This window comes from Chiloscyllium punctatum, chromosome X, assembly GCF_047496795.1.
Source record: "Chiloscyllium punctatum isolate Juve2018m chromosome X, sChiPun1.3, whole genome shotgun sequence".
Classification (NCBI taxonomy): Eukaryota; Metazoa; Chordata; class Chondrichthyes; order Orectolobiformes; family Hemiscylliidae; genus Chiloscyllium; species Chiloscyllium punctatum.
Window position 1 is genome coordinate 22,227,547 of NC_092791.1, and position 19,607 is coordinate 22,247,153.

General features: G+C 38.8%; 1 protein-coding gene across 30 annotated transcripts in view; it reads right to left on the reverse strand.

Annotated features, from left to right (window-relative positions):
- Positions 1–211: 211 nt before the first annotated feature.
- LOC140471223 (zinc finger CCCH domain-containing protein 10-like) overlaps positions 212–19,607 on the reverse strand; it is a 136,655-nt gene continuing 117,259 nt past the window's right edge. For 10 of the 30 annotated variants that reach the window (XR_011956909.1, XR_011956904.1, XR_011956900.1 and 7 more), the window contains 3 exons: positions 8,346–8,432; positions 3,672–3,758; positions 212–3,164 (listed from right to left, as the gene is read on the reverse strand). Coding sequence is in view for 4 of the 30 variants with exons in the window: in XM_072567160.1 (XP_072423261.1) it covers positions 18,189–19,028 (840 nt within the window). In the remaining 26 variants the exon portion in view is untranslated. Of the gene's footprint in view, positions 3,165–3,671; positions 3,759–8,345; positions 8,433–10,173; positions 10,232–12,388; positions 12,482–14,926; positions 19,063–19,607 lie in introns of those variants that run through there. The other 20 variants (XR_011956919.1, XR_011956917.1, XR_011956920.1 and 17 more) reach the window with 12 other exon arrangements.

Sequence of the window (19,607 nt, forward strand, 5' to 3'; positions counted from 1 at the left end):
CTGTTTTGCACGCTTTAGTGAAGTTCATTTAATTTTCACATGGGTGACACACCAGAAATCTTTGTGGTGACTCAAGAGTGTCTTTTGGCACCATAGTAGAGATTTTGGTCTTTAGGATCTCACAAAGACCTCAACAGTTTTCTCAATATAGGTGCTATGTTATGCTATGTAGTCTGAGTTTAGTTTGGCTAAGTACATGATCAAAACAGAGTCCAGCATAAAATAAAAATTTATTTTCAAAAAGGAAATGCCATTAAGGCAGTTTATCAAAGCATTCACAGAGGTTGTAAGGTACATAAACAAATAAGTCACCTAACTGTTTCATACTATACATCAATTGACCTGTGGAACATTTTCCAATACTATTTTTAAAAGAAAGTAAACAGTACAATAAAGATAAAAACTGTTCATTTCAATATGGATACAAACAAAAACCAAAACAATCAGAAATAGATAATGTGAAGACAATGGGGCATCAATATAAAGTCACATGTTAAAAAGGTGCCTTGAGGTTCAGTGGGTAAATGCACCACCTGAGGTAAATACAACCTTTTTTTTGGGGGGGGGGGGGGGCGGGAAGAAGGACTGAGAAGGAGGAGGAAAAATGACAAAAGAGACACAGAGTGGGAGTGAGTAAGCGAGAAGGTAGTTCTACTCAGCTAGTTAAGAAGAGACGCATTGGAAAAATGGCATAGGCAACTGTTGTAATGGCTTCAGACATTTGAGAAGGTTGAGAAGAGATAATGTGCCATAGTAACAGTCATATTGGATATTATTTTGACTATAATTATGGCTTTAGTTCTGCAGCAGGGTCAGAAACCTGGAGTGGAGAAGTTAAAATATTGAGTTATTATAAAGATGTTGTAAAGGACAGATTTTGGAGGCACATGTTCAAGCATTTGGAGAGGAAATGGAGGTTGGAGATGGTGTGGTAGGATGCAATGACAGAGACAAAGTTATTTTGAGAAAGCAGTGAAAATTGCAGATTTGAAAGGAACAGTACGGTATCAGAGGAGAGGAAACCATTTATAACATCAGCTCACATGAGGGCCAGGAAGAAAAAGTGGGAAGCCAACAGTTTAGTTGGGAGATAAATGAGAACAAAAGATGAAAGTTGAGGATTAGAGCATGAAGCTTAAGTTGCTAGGCATGGATGTGATTAAACATTTTCCATGGAGTTCCTCATTTTTTCTTAGGAGGCAGCGGGGAAACTTGTTTCAGCGATGAAAAGAGATGACTGGCACAGCAAAAAAAGAGCCAGGGCTTACCTTTGCACTTCAAGGTGAACTGTGCCCAATAGAACTTGATGTAGTCCTGCCAGATCTGCCAATAAATGACTAAATCAGGTGTGCATGATATACGCCAAACCTGCATCTTTTGGATGCAAGGAAACAAAGAGAGAGAAATTGCAGCAGGGGAAGAAGTGGTTGGGAGAGAAGGCATCAGACTGGGGTGAAGAGCAAGAAAAGGTGTAATTCAAGGCATTGTTGAGCAGATAGGCAACTACAGAATTATTGCAGTCAATGAGAGTATGAAAATGCTGTTGTAAGTGACCTGGAAGTTTTATCCTGCAGGGCTGATGCAGAAGGAAGTGGGTTAGAATTTGAAGATACAAGCTGATAGAGATACAGGAAAGGATTCAGAGATGGCCTTGTCTATGAATGAATTGATGACAATAGAGAGGTCATATGTGATTTCAAACATGAAAATAATGGAGCATTCATATGGAAAGAGGATAAGAGTACAAGGAACCAAGAGGAGAGATGGAACACAAATCACACTTGGTGGAGAACTTCAAAGACCATCAACTGGAGAGGCTTGGTAAAATAACTACTGACCAAGTTAGCCAAACATAAAGAGCATAGTAGCCTGCATCAGCTGGGAGAAAAGCAACAAGGAAACATTATTTGATCTTCTCAACAATCCACTTGCTGCAAGTGCACTTGTCCATAACAGCATTGGCAGGACTCATCAATGCACAAGTCCTTGTGAAAATGAAGTCCCATCCTCACTGTGAGGATACCATCCATCATATTGTATAGTACTACCACTGTGCTAAGTGGGACAGATGCACAGCAGTTCAAGCTGCTCAAAACTAGGCATCCATGAGGTTCTGTGGGCCATCAGCAAATTATTCACTGTTGCAATATGAAATGTGGCCCAGAATATCCCGTGTCAGGACAGGGGATCAATTTTGGTTCAATGAGAACAGGGAAACAGGTCAGAAGCTGAAGGCCAACTGAGTGAAGCTACAACATATGACTACTTACATGACAAACAGTGGAAGCAACATGCAATAAACTGACACAGCTAAGCAATTCTGTGATCAATAGATTAGACTGAAGTTCTGTAGTCTTCCACATCCACTCATGAATGGTAGGCAAACTAAACAACAGGATAATTAGCTCCACAAATATCCCCATCTTCAATGGCAGGGATGCTCAAAACAGGAGTGCAAAAATGACAAGCATTTGCAACCATATTCAGCCAGAAATGAGAAGTGAATGATTTAGTTTAGCCTCCTCCTGAAGTCCCCATCACAGATGTCCGTTTTCAATCAATCAGCTTGATTCACTCCACATGATATCAAGCAGCTGCTGAACACCTCAAAGGCTGACAATTCAAGAGGCAGCTCACCACCATCATCAAGCATAATTAGGATTGAAGAACAAACTCAGTCCCACATGCCATGAATGAATTAAATAAAAAGATTGAAATACAGAACTGTACAAGGAAAAGGAACAGTTAAAAGGTTGAGAGAAGAACAAATCTTTCGGTCATTATTCTAGATATATAGGTACAAGTGTGCATAAGCAATCAGAAATCATGGTCAGAGCTTAACCTTGTCATGGAAACCTTCCCAGTGTTTCCATGGCTTCTTATTCTTGAGCCTTCACTTCTTGTATAAATGTAGATTAATACATTTTAGCTGATTTTATTTTTCTATGAACAGTATTCAACTCAATCCATTCCCTTAACGTAACCTTGGAATAAATACGTGACATGCTGTTGAGATTGCTTTTTTCAACTCTTCCATTCCCTTAATGCAACCTAGGGACTGAGCGTAGAGAGGCCACGAGTTTCTACAAGCTGCACTCTAGGACCAGCGTTGAGTTCATCCGCCCAAACTTCTCGTGTTCAAGCAATGAAATCTCAGGATACTGCTGTTGAGAGATAACAATGGTATTAAACTGGTGCAGAAATTGAACACAGTTTGACAGATGTGTTAGCACATGCAGAAATTAAATCCCCAAACGTTCCATATTCAAAATAGCTTTTGAAATTGTTGTACACTTTGCATGGTGACAGAATTTTATTGGGTTTATTAGCAAAATGTTGCATAAGCAGCAGCAGCAGCAATGTCAATTTAAAAGATTGCAGTGGTTTGTTAGTTTGGGAATTATTGAATTACATTGCCCGAAACATTAATGGAAATAAAAGCACCCACAAAGACCATATTTTTCATGTGTCTATTTAGTCATTCAACATACTTGGCATAAAACAGCATGGCATTAATAGATACTATAGCTGAAGGCAGATTTCAACATATTTCAAAATGCACAGACAATTGCAAATTAACGTAAAGCAATCAAGTAACACTTCACAGCATTGAGGTAATTTGCAAAATTCTGCATGAAGATTTTGCATTTACTGTACATACAGCTTCTCACCTTCTCAAGGCACTTAAATGTTTTACAGCCAATGTGCTGCTCGGGGAGTTCAGTTACTATTGTTGGTAGGCAAATGCAGAATCCAATCTGCAAAAGAGATCAGTGAATATTTAATCTGCATTGGTGGTGTTGGTTCAGGAGAACTGTTAGCCAAGATGCTGTAAGATCTCTTTGCTTTGCTTCGCTTCAAAAAGTAAAGAGCCATATGACCTTTTTACATTTCCTTGAATATATTGATCTAGGCAATAGTGTAATCTCTCAATTAAAAGGTAGTATTACCAATAGAGCACTCAAATGAAGCTTCATTATAACTTCTGACTTGGAAAATAGGTGCACCAATATCGAGCCAGTTGAAACATATTGATCACACACTACTCTCACAGATAATGAGAATCAAGACAAACAGAATGAAATGAAAAGAATAAATCCATAGCAAGAGGACAACAAAGTCAAGAGAAAAACACCAACATCGAATGAATTAGAGTAGGAAAAGAAAGAGGCAGTTCCAGGAGGAAACAATTTTGATTTCACTGTCCTGCGAGTAATATCATGACTGTTTATGCTCCATATCAACCAAAAGCAAAAACTTCCCAAAGGCTTATATGCAAGCAGAGTTTCTAACAGTCTGTAAACCTACCTAAAATACCACATTGATTCTTCAACTAAGAATGTGCTTGTTGCAAATCACACAAAAATGTCAAGAATTTATGGTGCAAGTACTTGGCTCAAAGCTCAAAATGTAAGAATTACTTGCTGATCTTGGATCTGTTCTGGATTGTGAAATTGATTTACCCAAACTAGCATTTACTGTGGGCATGGAAAGCAAGGGGTTGGATGAAGATTGTTGCTATTTTGTTGCACACTTTGGGCCACTTCACAACTAGAAACTATGCAAGTGCCATTGTAAGACAGTGCACAACACAGATCTGCTGCATACTTCTAACATGCCTGATTTAACTTCAAAATTTCCAGCATATGTGTTTTTACTAGTGAACATTCAAAAACTAGTTCGATATAAAGTTAAGAGCACTAACTCTGGGAAGTTATACTCAGTTCAGATCATCGGAGTTGAAAGTGAATGCAATGCTGACAGGGTAAAGAGGCTACAAAATAAATAGTGCAGTTGCTACTTTCTCATAGCTTAGTACATCACAGTTATCAGATAATTTTTTTTAAAAAAGTTCACTCACAATATGGGGATCACTGACTGGACAAGCATTTACTGCCCATCCCTAATTGCCCTTGAGAAGGTGATGGTGAGCTGCCTACCCACAATATCATTGGGGTGGGGGGGGTTGGAACAACTGCCATAGAGGTTGTGATGGTTGGAGGAGGTCAGTCATCTAAAAGGTGCCCCTTTTGGTAACGTCCTTGGCCCAACCATTTTCAGATTCATCAATGACCTTCCTTCCATCATAAAGCTAGAGGTGGGAGAGGAATTCAAGCATTCTGACCCAGTGACACTGAATGAATGGCTATATATTTCCAAGTCAGGATGGTGTCCAACTTATACAACTAGGCACACAAGTAACTTACTCTCTCGAGCCTACTCCGCCATTCAATGTGATCATGACTGATCTAATTTCTGCCTCTACTCCACTTTCCTGCCTGCTCTTCACAACCCTTCAACTATTTACTAATTAAATATAATTTTGTTCATAAATTTACAGTGTTCTAACATCCACTGCAGTGAGGTACTGAATGTCATAGATCTTTGCAGACGGTGGTATTCCCATGCATCTTGCGACAATACTATGGCTTAAAGAGTGGATTTTGTCTTGGCTTTTTTTGAAGAGAGTTTGAGAGGTGGTGCTGAGTTCTCTCTTCCAAGCCAATTACGTAAACCTCAAGGGGCCCTGGGTTTTATTTTAAAAAGTTAGAAGCAGCATGAATGGCTACAGTGAGGCTCCCACAGAACCAGGGTTTAGTTTAGCTTTCAGCAGTTGTTGGGGCTTTGAAGTTGGCTGTGAAAGCTATTATACACCTTTGTTGGTGACAGCAAAAAGCTTTAAGTTCTCTCTCTCACTACTGGAATTTTCTCTTGGTGTTCTGTGCTCCTGGATTGGAGAAACATCACATGTGAGACAATCTATTTTACTGAATTTGTCTTTGCCAAGGGAGTGCTTATGGGAAGTGACTATATTGGAACAGAAGTTAAATAATCTATTATTCTTTAAGTTTTCCAATTAGAATTAAAGTTGTACCAATCCTTCTTTCTTTTGTTTGCATATTAATTGGATGTAAGGATAAAGTGTGTTACTTAAAGCCAAGTAGCGTGACGAATTAATTGGACTTGGAGCACAGCACCTTACATGAGCCTTTAAGACAGATAAAAGTTCTGGTCCAAGCTTTCTCTTTGATATATTTGAAGGGAATTTGGTCAGCTCCATAACAATCTATTACCTGCATTCTTCTAGACAATAGGGACTGCAGCTTTGGAAGGTGCTAAGGAAACTTCGGGAATTTCTAAGGTGCATCTTATGGATAGTACACACTACTGCTACTGAGCACCAGTGAAAGGAGTGAATGTTTGCAGACATAGTGCCAAACAAACAGGCTACTTTCCTGGATGGTGTCAAGTTTCTTGAACGTTGCTGCAGCAGAACCCCCCCCCCCCCCCCCCCCAGCCAAGTGCAGAGTATTTCAACATACTCCTGACTTGATCCTTGTGGACGATGGACAGGCTTTGGGAAAGCAGGTGGGTCAGTTACACACTGCAAGACTCCTAGCTTCTGACTTGCACTTGCAGCCACAATAACCCAAGATGTTGATAGTGAGGGAATTCAGTGATGACAATATTGCTGAATGCAACGGGGAAATATTAGATCCTCTCTTGGAGATGGTCATTGCCTGGCACGAGTGTGGCATGAGTGTTACTTGTCACCTCCCACCTGGTGATTGTCTAGATCTGGCTGCTTTTGGAAATGGACTGCTTCAATATCCAAGTCATCTCAAATGGCAAACATTATGCAATCATCAGCGAATATCCTCACCTCCAGTTTTATGATGGAAGGAAGGTCATTGATGAAGCAGCTGAAAATGGTTGGGCTGGGCCAAGGACATTACCCAAAGGAACCCCTGCAGAGATGTCCTGGAGCTCAGATGACTGATCTTCAACCATCACAACCACCTTCCTATACGCCAGATATGACTCCAACCAGCGGAGAACTTTCCCTGGTTCTTACTAATTCATTTTGCTCACACACAGTCAAACGTAGCCAAGGGCAATCACTCTCACCTCAGCACTAGAAATCATGATTTGATGTTGTTTTAACTGAAATTATTGAAAATTGAAACTGTTTCCACCAGGGCACAATGGTAAAAGCTGCTGTGCATTGATATTACTGCTCAGAAAAGAACAAGTGCCAAGTCTTAATTCTACTGAATAAAGCTGCTCAGTGGATGGGCAGCACAGTAGCTCAGTGGTTAGCACTGCAGCCTCATAGCACCAGAGACCAGGTTCGATTCCAGCCTCCGGCGAATGTCTGTGGAGTCTACACATTCTCCCTGTGTCTGCGTACGTTTCCTCCCACAGTCCAAAGATGTTCAGATCAGGTGAGTTGGTCATGTTAAATTGCCCATGGTGTTAGGTGCATTAGTCAGAGGGAAACTCGTCTGGGTGGGTTACTCTTCAGACGGTCGATGTGGACTTGTTGGGCCAAATGGCCTGTTTCCACACTGTAGGGGAATCTAATCTAAGCATCAATAGGTTCATCACATCAAATCATTTCAAAATTCAAAGGTTCAACATTCAAAAATCCAGAATTCAAAATATTACTGTCCAACAACTCAGTTCCATTAAGTTTATTGCTGACAAGTTTGTGAGGAAAATACACAAACAGAGTATGCAACAAAAGCTGCAAAAAGATATAGATGGTTAAGTAAATAAGAATACAACAAATGAAATATAATGACAAGTGTGAAGCTATTCACTTTGGAAATACAAAAAGAGCAGATTTCTTTTTGGAAAATGCTCGTTCAGAGAAATCTGAACCAAGTTAGTATGCAGGTATAAGGAATTAGGAAAGGAAATGATAAGTTAGCCTTTATTGCAAAGGAATGGAGTTACCTCTAGGAGGAGAATTTGAGTATACTCAGTCTATACTCCCTATAATTAGAAGAATGAAAGGTGACATATAGAAATCTGAAGCAACATGACAGAGTATATGCTGGAAAGATGCTCGAGGGTCTCCAGCTACAGATCAGCCATTTAGCTTCAAGATTTAAACAAAAACAATCAATCCAAAGGTTCTGAATCTTTTAAATTCTCGACCACCAAACTGTGGATGCTTAGCCAGAGTATATTCAAGGCAGAGTTTGATTTATTTTTGATGACTAAAGGAACCAAGGTATCTGGGAATAACACAGGAAGGTGGCGTCAATGTAGAATATCAGTTGTGATCTTATTGCATGACAAGGCAGGTTTGAGGAGCCGAGTATTCTACTCCAAGCCATTTACAACTAATGGATCACTTCTAAAAGAGTGTTATTATTATATGGCAAAATAGAACAGGCAATTTACACAATACATTACAAAATGGCAAAACAAGAGTCAAGGCTCCAAATTCTTATTATTCATGGCTCTGCAAGATTGCATGGCATGCGGATATTGAAATGGGCATAAGTCATTTGTGCCATCAAACTTTCAAACTGAAATGACATGACAATACTCACTCGATCGTGAATAATTCTCATTTGGTCAAGGCACCAGATAGTCGGTGACTGTCAACAGTTATAGTGTCAGAGTCAGGAACGAATGTCCTGGAAAAGAAAAATGAAATTTAAACAGAAATATAAATACAAAAGACACATATAGAAAGTGGTAAGAAACAGATATGATCCAACAGCAAGAACAGTATGCTTTACATTGCTGCGAATGAGGTGGACAAAGAAAGAGATGAAAGAACTGGGAAAACCAAAGATAAGGAACATAATAGGAGCAAAACAATTAAAGCAAGTTTGGATTGATCAGATTTCATGAGATGACAGATAAAACAAAGATTGTACAGGCAATGCTTCCTCTAAGGCATAGAATCTGCAAGTTTCCACACAGGCCCTGCACATGCTAGCCATTTTAAGTTATCATGCAAACTAATTTATAGGGCCTGAAGGCTTAAAATGAATTGTCTGTGCACAACAAAAAAAATTAGGAGGTACATTGAACACAGTGCTTAAAAAGTAATTCCACAGGAAAAGTTATTCACTTATCCATGTGCTTTGTTGCATATACAAAATCCATAAGTGTTAAACACTTGCATGGATGGCAATTTATGTTTGAAATCTTACCATCATTAGTAAGGTATTGTGGACAATGATCTCTCAAATTATTAAATAGCTATTCTATTAATTCTAAAGTACCTAACCGATTCATTGATTTGTGGCTTCATGAAGGTCAAACACTCCCGTTTGTGTTGCTTTTCTGTAAAATCTGGGCATACTTACCAATAACATAGATCAACAAAAGCCAAGGTGTAGCAGTCTCAAGTGCTTAAGGAAACCAATAAGATTTTAAAACTAAAAGTGCACAATTTACTAGAATACTGGTAGGTTTTCCATCACCAGTTCAGCATGATCATCCTACCCATTAAGCATTTGCTTGTAGGAACCAGATGGGTAACATCACAGACCTCAGAGGTCAAACTCCTACAAGATTCCATTACCAAGTCAGAATGGGTAGTCAATCACCATTTGCTCTCTCAAATACAGTGGCCAGTATGGCAAAGGTATCCACTAAATGATTAACTTGGTTCCATTCTTCCATCATCTGGTACATTATGTTGGAGGCCAACTCTGCTGGCAAGCTCCGACTAACCATGGACTTCCTTGTCAATCATGAATCTAACTCTGCATTGAATACATTCAATGACCCAATCTCTAGGTAAAGAGAATTACCAACACTAAAAGGCCTCTGAAATGCAGCTCACCTTCCTCCCAGAAGGGAAGAGTCACTATCTGGGCAATAGACAACCGAAAAGTGCCCATCGTGCCAAAAGCAGGCACTAGGAATCCTCAAAAAGCAATGTAGTGAGCAGCATAATTCACTACAACAACACACATTTGTGCATTCTTACATACCGCCTGGAAATAGCATTGGCACATATCACATTCCATTAAATAATTGTTCCACCAGTTAGGGTTGCAAGGAGTGAACAGCATCCACCATCCTTTCTGCAAATCAATTATTATAGGTCCAGAGACTTGGACGTTTATAGATTTTCTCATACTTAGTCTTCAAGTTGTGCCCTTCAGCAGTTCAAGGTTCAGAATTTATTTGTCACTATTGGTTGCGTGAAAGGATTTATGCGGAACAGCTTGAAATATGCCAGCCACCTTAGTGCTCTATTCAAGTTCAACACAGCCCAGGAATGCAATAAATTTGCTCTAAGCTGCAAAAAGGAGCAAATTAATCCTTTTTTCTGACAATGTGTCTTCTATTTGTCACTATAAAGGAAGGTACAAAAGTCCACTATATCAAATATTTTCTTTCTGCGCATGCTCTTACCTTGGCTGCAAATAAATGTCTTGCTGGGAACTTTGCAATTTTTGATGTAAGTGATCAGCTGAAAAACATCAAAATTTTGATCCTTCATTCAGACTCGGTCAGATCAGACTCCAACGATTGTCTCCCACTCTGCTAACAAAATCGGCCTTAGGGTGATTTTAAACAGTGTGGTGCCTGCTCCAAAATAGACAAGTCACAGAGCCACAGGATAACATAGCTTTACTAGTTAAAACTAGACAATTCCATGTTCTTCTTGCAGTTGATACAAAACTAAATGATGACAAAAAAAATTAAGATAAAAATAGAGAATATGGAGAGGAAAAAGACAAGACAGCACAGGAGTAACAGTTTCACAATGGTTTAATATGCGCTATTATAGTAAAACTTCAAGAGATCTCAGCTGAATGTCATATTGTGAAGTGACTTTTAAACCTGTTTATCAAATGAAATAACATGTTGCATTTTATATAGCGCCAAAAGCCTCATCATATAAATTATGCCAAACAGCAATGATTATATTAATAAATGCAGCAGCCATTTTGCACACAGCAATATCCCATGAACAGCAACAAATAAATGACAAGTTTGTGGTGGTATCGGGTCAGAGAGAAACGTTGGACAGGCCAGCTCCCTATTCTGTCAAATAATGCCTTAGGATTTTTAATATAAATTTATTAAAAGGGATGCACCCCCACTGTATTACACTGGAATTGTACTCCAACCAATCTTTTGATCAAGGGCAAAGTGCAAATAAATTATTCGAACTGACCCATAATACTTCAAACTAAAAAGATACTACCAGAAAACCACCATTAGGCAGCCCTTTATCAAGTTCAAACCTTAATTTGTAATTAACTGCAGCATTGACACTTTGGAGAAATAAATTTGAGTGTGTTGCATGCCCTTAAAGTATTAATACAAAAGTTTACCAGAATATTAATACAAGATGGTAGGGCATAATAATGTATTATCCCTGTACATAACGAATGGTAGCATCCACAGTTTAATTTCCAACAGTTAGGCTGTTGATCTCAAATCAGGCCAATTGAACTGGCAAGCCTTTTGCACTAAAAACAAAATTTTAGAGGAATGGTTTACTTCTCCCCCTAGTGGTTTATTATGAAATGGTGCTACATGGGTCATATAGTGTCTAATAGACTTGTATAAAATGTTAAATCTTGGAATATTTTTCCACGGCTGGAATCATGTAAAGCATTTTAAATATAATTAGAGCATTGCATACTAGCAAACGATTAAAACAAAGTGAAGAAATTCCAAAATCTCAGCTGGGTTCATGACACGAGGCATTGAAAATATGATGAGGTGAGGGAATTGGAAGGGGAACAGAGGTGGTGGTCAGGAATAAATAAAGCAAATTAAGTGAATCTACCTGCTTTCGCGCACTTCCTAATAGCGCTTTAACATTAGCGGAAGCCAGGTCTAGTACCTGCCCATTCTCCTGACCTGGGACCTTTACTTTAAAGAGAGGAAGAAAGTGGATGAAGGGGGACAAAAATAAACATAGAAGGGATCACTTAATTCAGGATAATTGCATCACATACTGAAGGTAACTAAAGACTCTTGTCCTTACCAAATCACATCAGTTCAAGGCAAAAATCCAAACGATTGTTTTGCTTTGGGGACAAGCAGCCATTAATGTTGAGATGTACAAATTACGGCAAGTGGGTCAAATGCAACTTGCAAGTCCCAATAGCCCAGTTTCAAAATTTAGCTTTATTTGCGCTAATATTTCTTTCTTGTTGATTTGTTCTATTAGAATAGTGGATACCTGGAGGCTTTAGTAATAGCCGCTTTCTGCGCTGTTACCTCAATGATGGATAATTCTAAATCAGAACACCAAAATCTGTTAGTATAAGCAAGATGACATCTGCAAATTAATGCAAACAAGTTTAAACTTCAAAGTAGCCCCCCATGACCCCGTTACATCTACCATTCCAGTTCAAATCTTGGGATATTTCTGTTTACATGACATTGAGAATAAAAGTTTGCTCATCTTGGGACTACATCAATTATTACAGAGGGATCCAATTTTAATATGCAAACCCATCTGGCAATTCAGCAATTTGAACTTTCTCCACAGCAATCTTCTGCAAACTAAAAGGGGAATGTATTCAACCCTTAAACCAAGTTAATCCACTCTTCCTGATCTCTACTGATGCCTCCTTCCAAGTCATGTTTTTGCTTATTTTTTTACCACAGCATTGCTCTGAGGCTTCTTGTTTTCACTCCAAGAGTGGCCCAATTCAGATGCCAAAGTTCCTGGACTCAGTCAGTGAAGAAAAGACACCTAACCAATGAGGAAAAAGATAAAAAAAAATGGATGTTTAATAATAGACACCATAATCACCAACTGGATTTATATTTCATTTGTTGCCATGCTCAGACAATGAGCCCCGGAGGTGATTGCTACAGTTTGTATCTTGACATTTCATTGTCTTTATGGATGGACAACGATTTTCATAAACAAATCTTTTGAGAAGCTAACCTTTAGACGGTGTTGCGTAAATTAGCACAGCTTAGGTTCATTGGATTGTAGTAAATCACTTACCACAGCACCAGACCACTGCATGAGCAAAAACAATTTGTTGAAGTTTTATTCCAAAACAAAATAATACAGAAGCAAAGAGCAGTAAGAAACATTACAGCATAATGAACAAACTTACAAGACAGCCAAATGGGAAAATTGACTCCTTGAAAATACAGCATCCATTGTTCTTATACCTCCTCTTGAAAAGTCCTTAGAAACACTGCCATGGCCAGTAAACACACGAGTATTCTTTTGAGCCTTTATTGCCCATTTCATAAGAGAAGATGACCAAGGATCACAAGGATGTTCCTGAATTAAAGGAATGTCTTTTCTGTTGAAGTAGAAGCAGTCCACTCTGAAGATTGTCATCAATAAACAAGCATACTAGTCTTAAAGTACACAAGTTAGCGGCTTGGAACAGTCTCTCCTCTTAATGGTCTTCTCGCTCAGCCTGACCAGTTTATTGACATCGTTAACATAAATTACATTTTAGACACTCTGCACTGCAATGAATTCACAGAAGTACATCAAAGGATCTTACATAAATAATGGACTGCATTTTGCCAGCCAGGCATAGATATGAAACAAACAAAACAATATTTGCATTAACTAAGCTGAAGACGATGGATTGCATGCAACCATCCAAATATATTAACCAGAAAATAAAGGATATTTCAGTCACCCCAGAACCACAGCTGGCCAATACTATTTTTTTTAAAAAACTCAATTTTCTTAATCTAATAATATTAAATCAAGAAAACATTTCTTTCCCCATCAGAAGGTTCTTTGTTTTAGCTTAGGACCAGACTTCAGAATTATACTGCACTTGTCTTCTCCACCTTAAAACAGGTTACCAGACGTGATACTAAAAGCTACTAGCCTGACAAACTTACATGTATGCATGGTACATAAAAATATGCCTGGCCTGAAAAATATTGCAAATAGAGGCTGAAGAAAGCAATTGAGTTCTGTCTGGCAAAATATAAATATAATCATTAGAAGAGGGAAGATTTGTGACAGAGATAAGGCCAGCGAGGCTTCCCAGGTAACAACTGTGGATGGGGGAAGCAGAACAAGTTGGAGAATTAATGTTTACAAGCAGAAAGTTTCAAAATGGTGTGTCGAGGTAAAAGTTTAAAAAAAGGGTAAGAAATAAAATTCTCAAAGCATCCATTAACTTTCTCATTTTTTGTGGGATGTGCTCAGTCCACCACCAACCAAGTCTCATGAACTTATTTGTCAACAATGTGTTTATGATTATTGCTTCGGTTTACATGAAATCTGGAACCTTACAGGTGCATAATTTTCAGGAGATGCAAAATGCAGGATAGATTTGTTACATATTTACATAAAATGGCAATGATGGCCTGGATCAGTTATTTGATTTAAATATTTAATTGGAAGCAAAATTTATCCCAAAATAGGAGATTAATGAAATCCGAAAACACCCTTCAGAATTGGACTCCCTGGCAGACTGAGACAGATTGTATTTAAGAGAATAAAATGGCAACAGTTAACACATATACACTGTGAACACAACACGACTTGATGGTCTAAGTATGAAATGCAAGAATCCACTGCATCTTCGAATTATTTATATGGTTTGTTCCATGACTTTGTTGAACTAGTTATTCACAGCCAAAGTTATTTGGGTGTTGCATTTGGCCTCCATGTGTCTTTAAGGAAGGGAATAGCACCAGCGTCAATGTTTACTATCTAAAATATCAAATCAAGGCAACATTTCAAACATTTCAAGGCAAACATTTCAACATTTCATAGCTTTGATTTTGAGTGGTCTCAAAGAATTTTTAAACCATAGCTTCTTATCAGAAAGGTGTTGTGAAACTTGAAAGGGTTCAGAAAAGATTTACAAGGATGTTGCCAGGTTTGGAGGATTTGAGCTATTGGGAGAGGCTGAACAGGCTGGGGCTGTTTTCCCTGGAGCATCGGAGGCTGAGGAACCTTATAGAGGTTTACAAAATTATGAGGGGTGTCGATAGACAAAGTCTTTTCCCTGGGGTCAGGGAGTCCAGAACGAGAGGGTATAGGTTTAGGGTGAGCGGGAAAAAAATATAAAAGAGACCTAAGGGGCAACTTTTTCACGCAGAGGGTGGTACGTGTATGGAATGAGCTGCCAGAGGATGTGGCGGAAGCTGGTACAATTGCAACATTCAAAAAGTCATTTGGATGGGTATATGAATAGGAAGGGTTTGGAGGGATATGAACCGGGTGCTGGCAGGTGGGACTAGATTGGGTTGGGATATCTAATCGGCATGGACGGGTTGGACCGAAGGGTCTGTATCCGTGCTGTACATCTCTGACTCTATGATTTCTCAGAATCATCTGTGGAGGCCTTAAGTATGCAAAACAAGCAATTTATCCAGTATATACTTTCTAAATTAGCTATATATCCAAACTGTCATTGAAATTTCCTGTACTTCCCAACTTAACGGCCTAGACATATCTTAAGTAAAAGCATTCAGGGTTCTGCCAATTCTCCAAGAGTAATTCTGGATGAGTTAAACACTAATTCTACCCTCCTGTGATCTGTAGAGTGCAAAAATAAAGACAAGGTACTTAATATATGAAAAATTACTTTATTGTTATACACTCACTAATAGGTTTTCTGAAATTTCTACTTTAAAAAGGTGCACAATTCGGCATTAAATGATTAAAGAGGTTCCCCAGTTTTATGTTCATGTCAGGGTTAATAAGTAGCATACAACATTAAAATGGTCTCATTTTTAGGATGTGGTAAAATTTCAATGTAGAATCTCTCCACATTGGAGCAATCCCTGTTGATTTAAACTAAGTATTTGGAACCCTGAAGATTTTCAGGAAAAAATTAACCTTGAGAAAAAAAGTGATCAAACTGAAAAGCACTTCTACCATATTTACTAATCAGTATAAATAGTATCACAATTATATATAGTGGAGCATTAAACATTTAGCCACAAAATAAAGGCATGAAGGCAACAATTAACAATTTTATTGCCTTTTAAATCCAGATTAATCATCATCTGCAGCATCTGTTATTCTGATAACTAAATCTGATATCAGATAACTAAAATTCAAAAACATTTAAAACAATGCTTTCAAGAAAATGATTTTAAAATTTAAAAAGTGGAACTCATAAGCATGGCTCAACTATTATAATTCAGATATAAGTGTTCAACATTTAATCATATTATGGAGGTCCTGTTTTTAATTTTAAAAATGTACATAAAAGCACATTTGTCTAAGTGCCTAATCCCATAGGCTGAACTCTTTTTGGGTGAAACTAACACAATTTAACATGGTATAAAATTTCAAGTTTTGGAACTAATAAGACCAAGAACCACAAGTGAAAAGTGAAATACTATGCCACAAACAAAGGTTGCAATAATTGAATATCTCAGCCTTTTTCTCACTAAACATCTGAAGTCTAACAGTTGTCCTGTAACTGCTTTATGAAGCGAACCCTAACGAAGTTCCAGGACACCTAGGGTATACTGATGGCCATACAATCTCAGCATCTGATGATGTAAAATGTTCCTGGAGAGCCAAGAGCCATTATGGTATAATCATGAGATATTTTGGATCAGATAGTCTTTAAATTCAAGAGTTTGGTCAGGTTTCCTTGGCTGAAAATGGATTTATAGTGTTATGCCCAAATATTTGTAGGCAAACAACTAAGCTCATGCAGTAAGTTCATACTCGATTGTATTAGGAGAGAGAAAGATAGAATTTCAGCATACTGGCATTAAAATGCATTAGGTTGAATACATGTGACATTCAAAACAGCTAAAGGCATCTACAGAATGTTTCAGTACTGAAAGTGTACATCTCAAGCAATGGCATTATGCGCCTTCTTGCGCACAAATTCTGCTCAGACTCCAATCTGGCATTTCTTTATTATGTGGCCAAGAGATTAGTCAGCACAACAAAACTGGAAGATAGATACAATCATGGGTTGATCCAATATTTGGTGCAGTCAAATTGTCGATATCAGATACCATTTTATGAAACATTGTATTTCAAGTACAGTGTATACAATATTACAGCAACTGAATAAAAATATCAAATTTCAATTACACAGGTTCCTTCACTCAATTACCTTCTTAGAACTGTAAACTCTCATGCCTTTTTTGGAACAGGATGGAAAGGAATTACATAATAATCTGATACCTACGTAATTATTGATACCCAATGTGATATTTACCAAGTTTTACAGCAGTTTATCTCATTCCGAGCGCAAAAGCGTGAGTGTGATAGAAAGAGCACGTGAGAGCACACTCATGTTGGGGGTCAGAAGGGGCGAGGCAGGAGGGGAAGGAGACTAGCGGAAGGTCGGGGGGGAAAACACAGCAAGGGGGCCAGAAAGTTGGGGGCGAGGGAGGAAGCAAGGTGAATGGCATGGTGTGTTGCACAGTGGATGCAATCTGTTGGGGTGAAGGGGTCGTGGGGGTGAGCTGTGTAGGGGAACTGCAGGAAGCAGCACAGAGACCCTCTAAATGTTTCAAGGGTGTAAAAGGAAATTCGGCTTGTCAAAGATGTTCAAATTACTAAAAAAGTCAAAATGGGCATACGTATACATACTGCATTGTCTATTCAGAAAAGATCATTGTGGGCAACATCGGAATCAATTTTAATTCTATTTTTTCCCCCACTACATGCTCGTCACACAGTTTGATTTTCAAGGCACCAAAGATCTGGGGGGTGAGAAAGTATTGCAGCTCTATTGTGTCATTAGATTTCAGAGTATTGATGTGACTGATATTGTAACATTGTCAGAGTTCCTTGCAATAATTTACATTATTGTTTCACTTGTTAGGTGCTGTTCCAGCTCATACGCTTAAAGGGTTTTGGAACTCAGTTGTCGATGCACTTGAGTCTAATTCAGCTCAATCCAAAGGCAACATAGCTACCACCATTCTAAGTCCAAATAGGTTGTAACCCAAAGTCACCACTAAATGTCGGTGATGACACTCACACAGAGTGCAGCCTCGAAATTAACCTGTTGTGTTATACATTGCTTTTTGCACCAAATGGTGTTAAAACAAGCTGCATTTCAATTAATTTTGCCAAAGATTTGCTGCTCCTATGATGCTGACATATTTTAGCAAGTATCAGTATTTGCCCTTCAGCTGTTCTTTCAAGTAACAGCTTTTCCCACAGTACGGCTTCAATTAGCAACTACAACCAGGAAACAGTAACCCAGCTAAAATCCATAGGTGGCTCCCACATGGCCTTTTAAAATTGTCAAGAAGCTTGGTATGTTCCTTGATTGGACACGCTGAAGCAATAAACAGTTTTAGGTCTTGAATGATATTCCACATCCTGCACCCCACCCCCCACCCCAACCCAATGTCACAGGAAGCAGAGTCGAATGCATTTAGGATCACTGCTGAGATGTTAAGAATATTGGAAATGAGCTCATCCAGAACTACAGGACTAATGTTTAGATTTACAATTTTTGGAAGTAATTTTACTCCCAAAGTCCCCTTGTTTTAAGTCCTGGGGAAGTGCAGTGGCCAAATCTCCCAGCTGTTGTTGTGGGCAAGGAATTCACCATTGCTGCCTTTATTTGGTTGCGAAGAAATGCATTCTGCTCCAAAAGAACCTCATTGTTACCCATCAAATTTGACACCTGCTTTTTCAGCTCCTCATTCCGGTTTCGCAGCATAAGATTCTCCTCTTCCAGATATCCTGAATCAACCGACCGGCGACTTGAGAGATCGTATTCGTACACTTCAAACTCAAAACCTTCCAACTTTCTCCTCTTCAAACGGTGGTCATACTCATAGCAAGTGATACCACTATCCTTATCCGATCGTTCATATCTACGCAATGGCTGAGAAAGTGGGGTGTCCCGTGTCAGTCTGATATCATGTTCTGCATTATCACGCTTGAAGTGCCGGAATCTACATTTTGAGCCTCTTTGACAATCACCTTTTAGGTAATCTCGGCATACTGGAATCTCACCTTTATCCGCAGGCAGATCAGAAACTGACAGGCCATAGGTTTCAGCCACCTTGGAGCGCAAGTGCAGAGGAAGCTCCCCTGTTTTTTTGTAGTATTCCTCATCCTCTGCTGTACCGTGTATGAATGTGCACTTTGCACGGGTACAAACATTATTCATAAAGTAATGACAGAAGACAAACTCATTCTTTTTCACACCTAAATCATGTACCTCATTTATGTCCGGGTGCAGGTATTTGCAGGTCTTGCCGCGATAGCAGACATTGCGCAGGTAGTCCCGGCAAACGTCTTCTGTGCTCTGGCCAGCCCCGTCTTTGCCATTGTTAACAACATTATTGTCTGCCATTTTACCGATTATTTCTGCGCTGCTCAACAAACAACTGCAAAAGAAAAATGAATCATGTCAGAGAAAAGGACTGACCACAAAGTAAGTGTGGTTCATTTTTGCTCCCCACCTCCCCAAGTCAAGAATAAAAATCAACGCAAAGATGATTGAGTTAAAGATCAGCTGGAATGCTTATACCAAGAGTGTGACAAATTTCCCAAACTGTAAGCACTCTTTTCAGGTTTATTAGCCGCCTCATTTTGTAAAAGCAGTCACATTAAGTGTTTGCACAATTTTTCAATAAAGCCAATTTTAGCCATTTTGTATTGCGCCAAAATTGTTTCATTGGAGTGAGAGTTCACTTTCCAGTTGTTGGTAAGTGTAGTGAACAGTAGGCTCTTGAATTTTACATACAAAAACTACAGCAAAAATGCACATGGTAATATTCACAACTATTTTAAGCTTTGGCTTATTTGCCCTCAACTGGCTGAAACAAAAACCAATGAATCTTGTTCTGAGCCAAATGCCATTCTATTGGAACTTGATTCCCTCTTTCCAATTGGATGCAGAGATACAGGAGACAGAAGTTAATTAAGATTT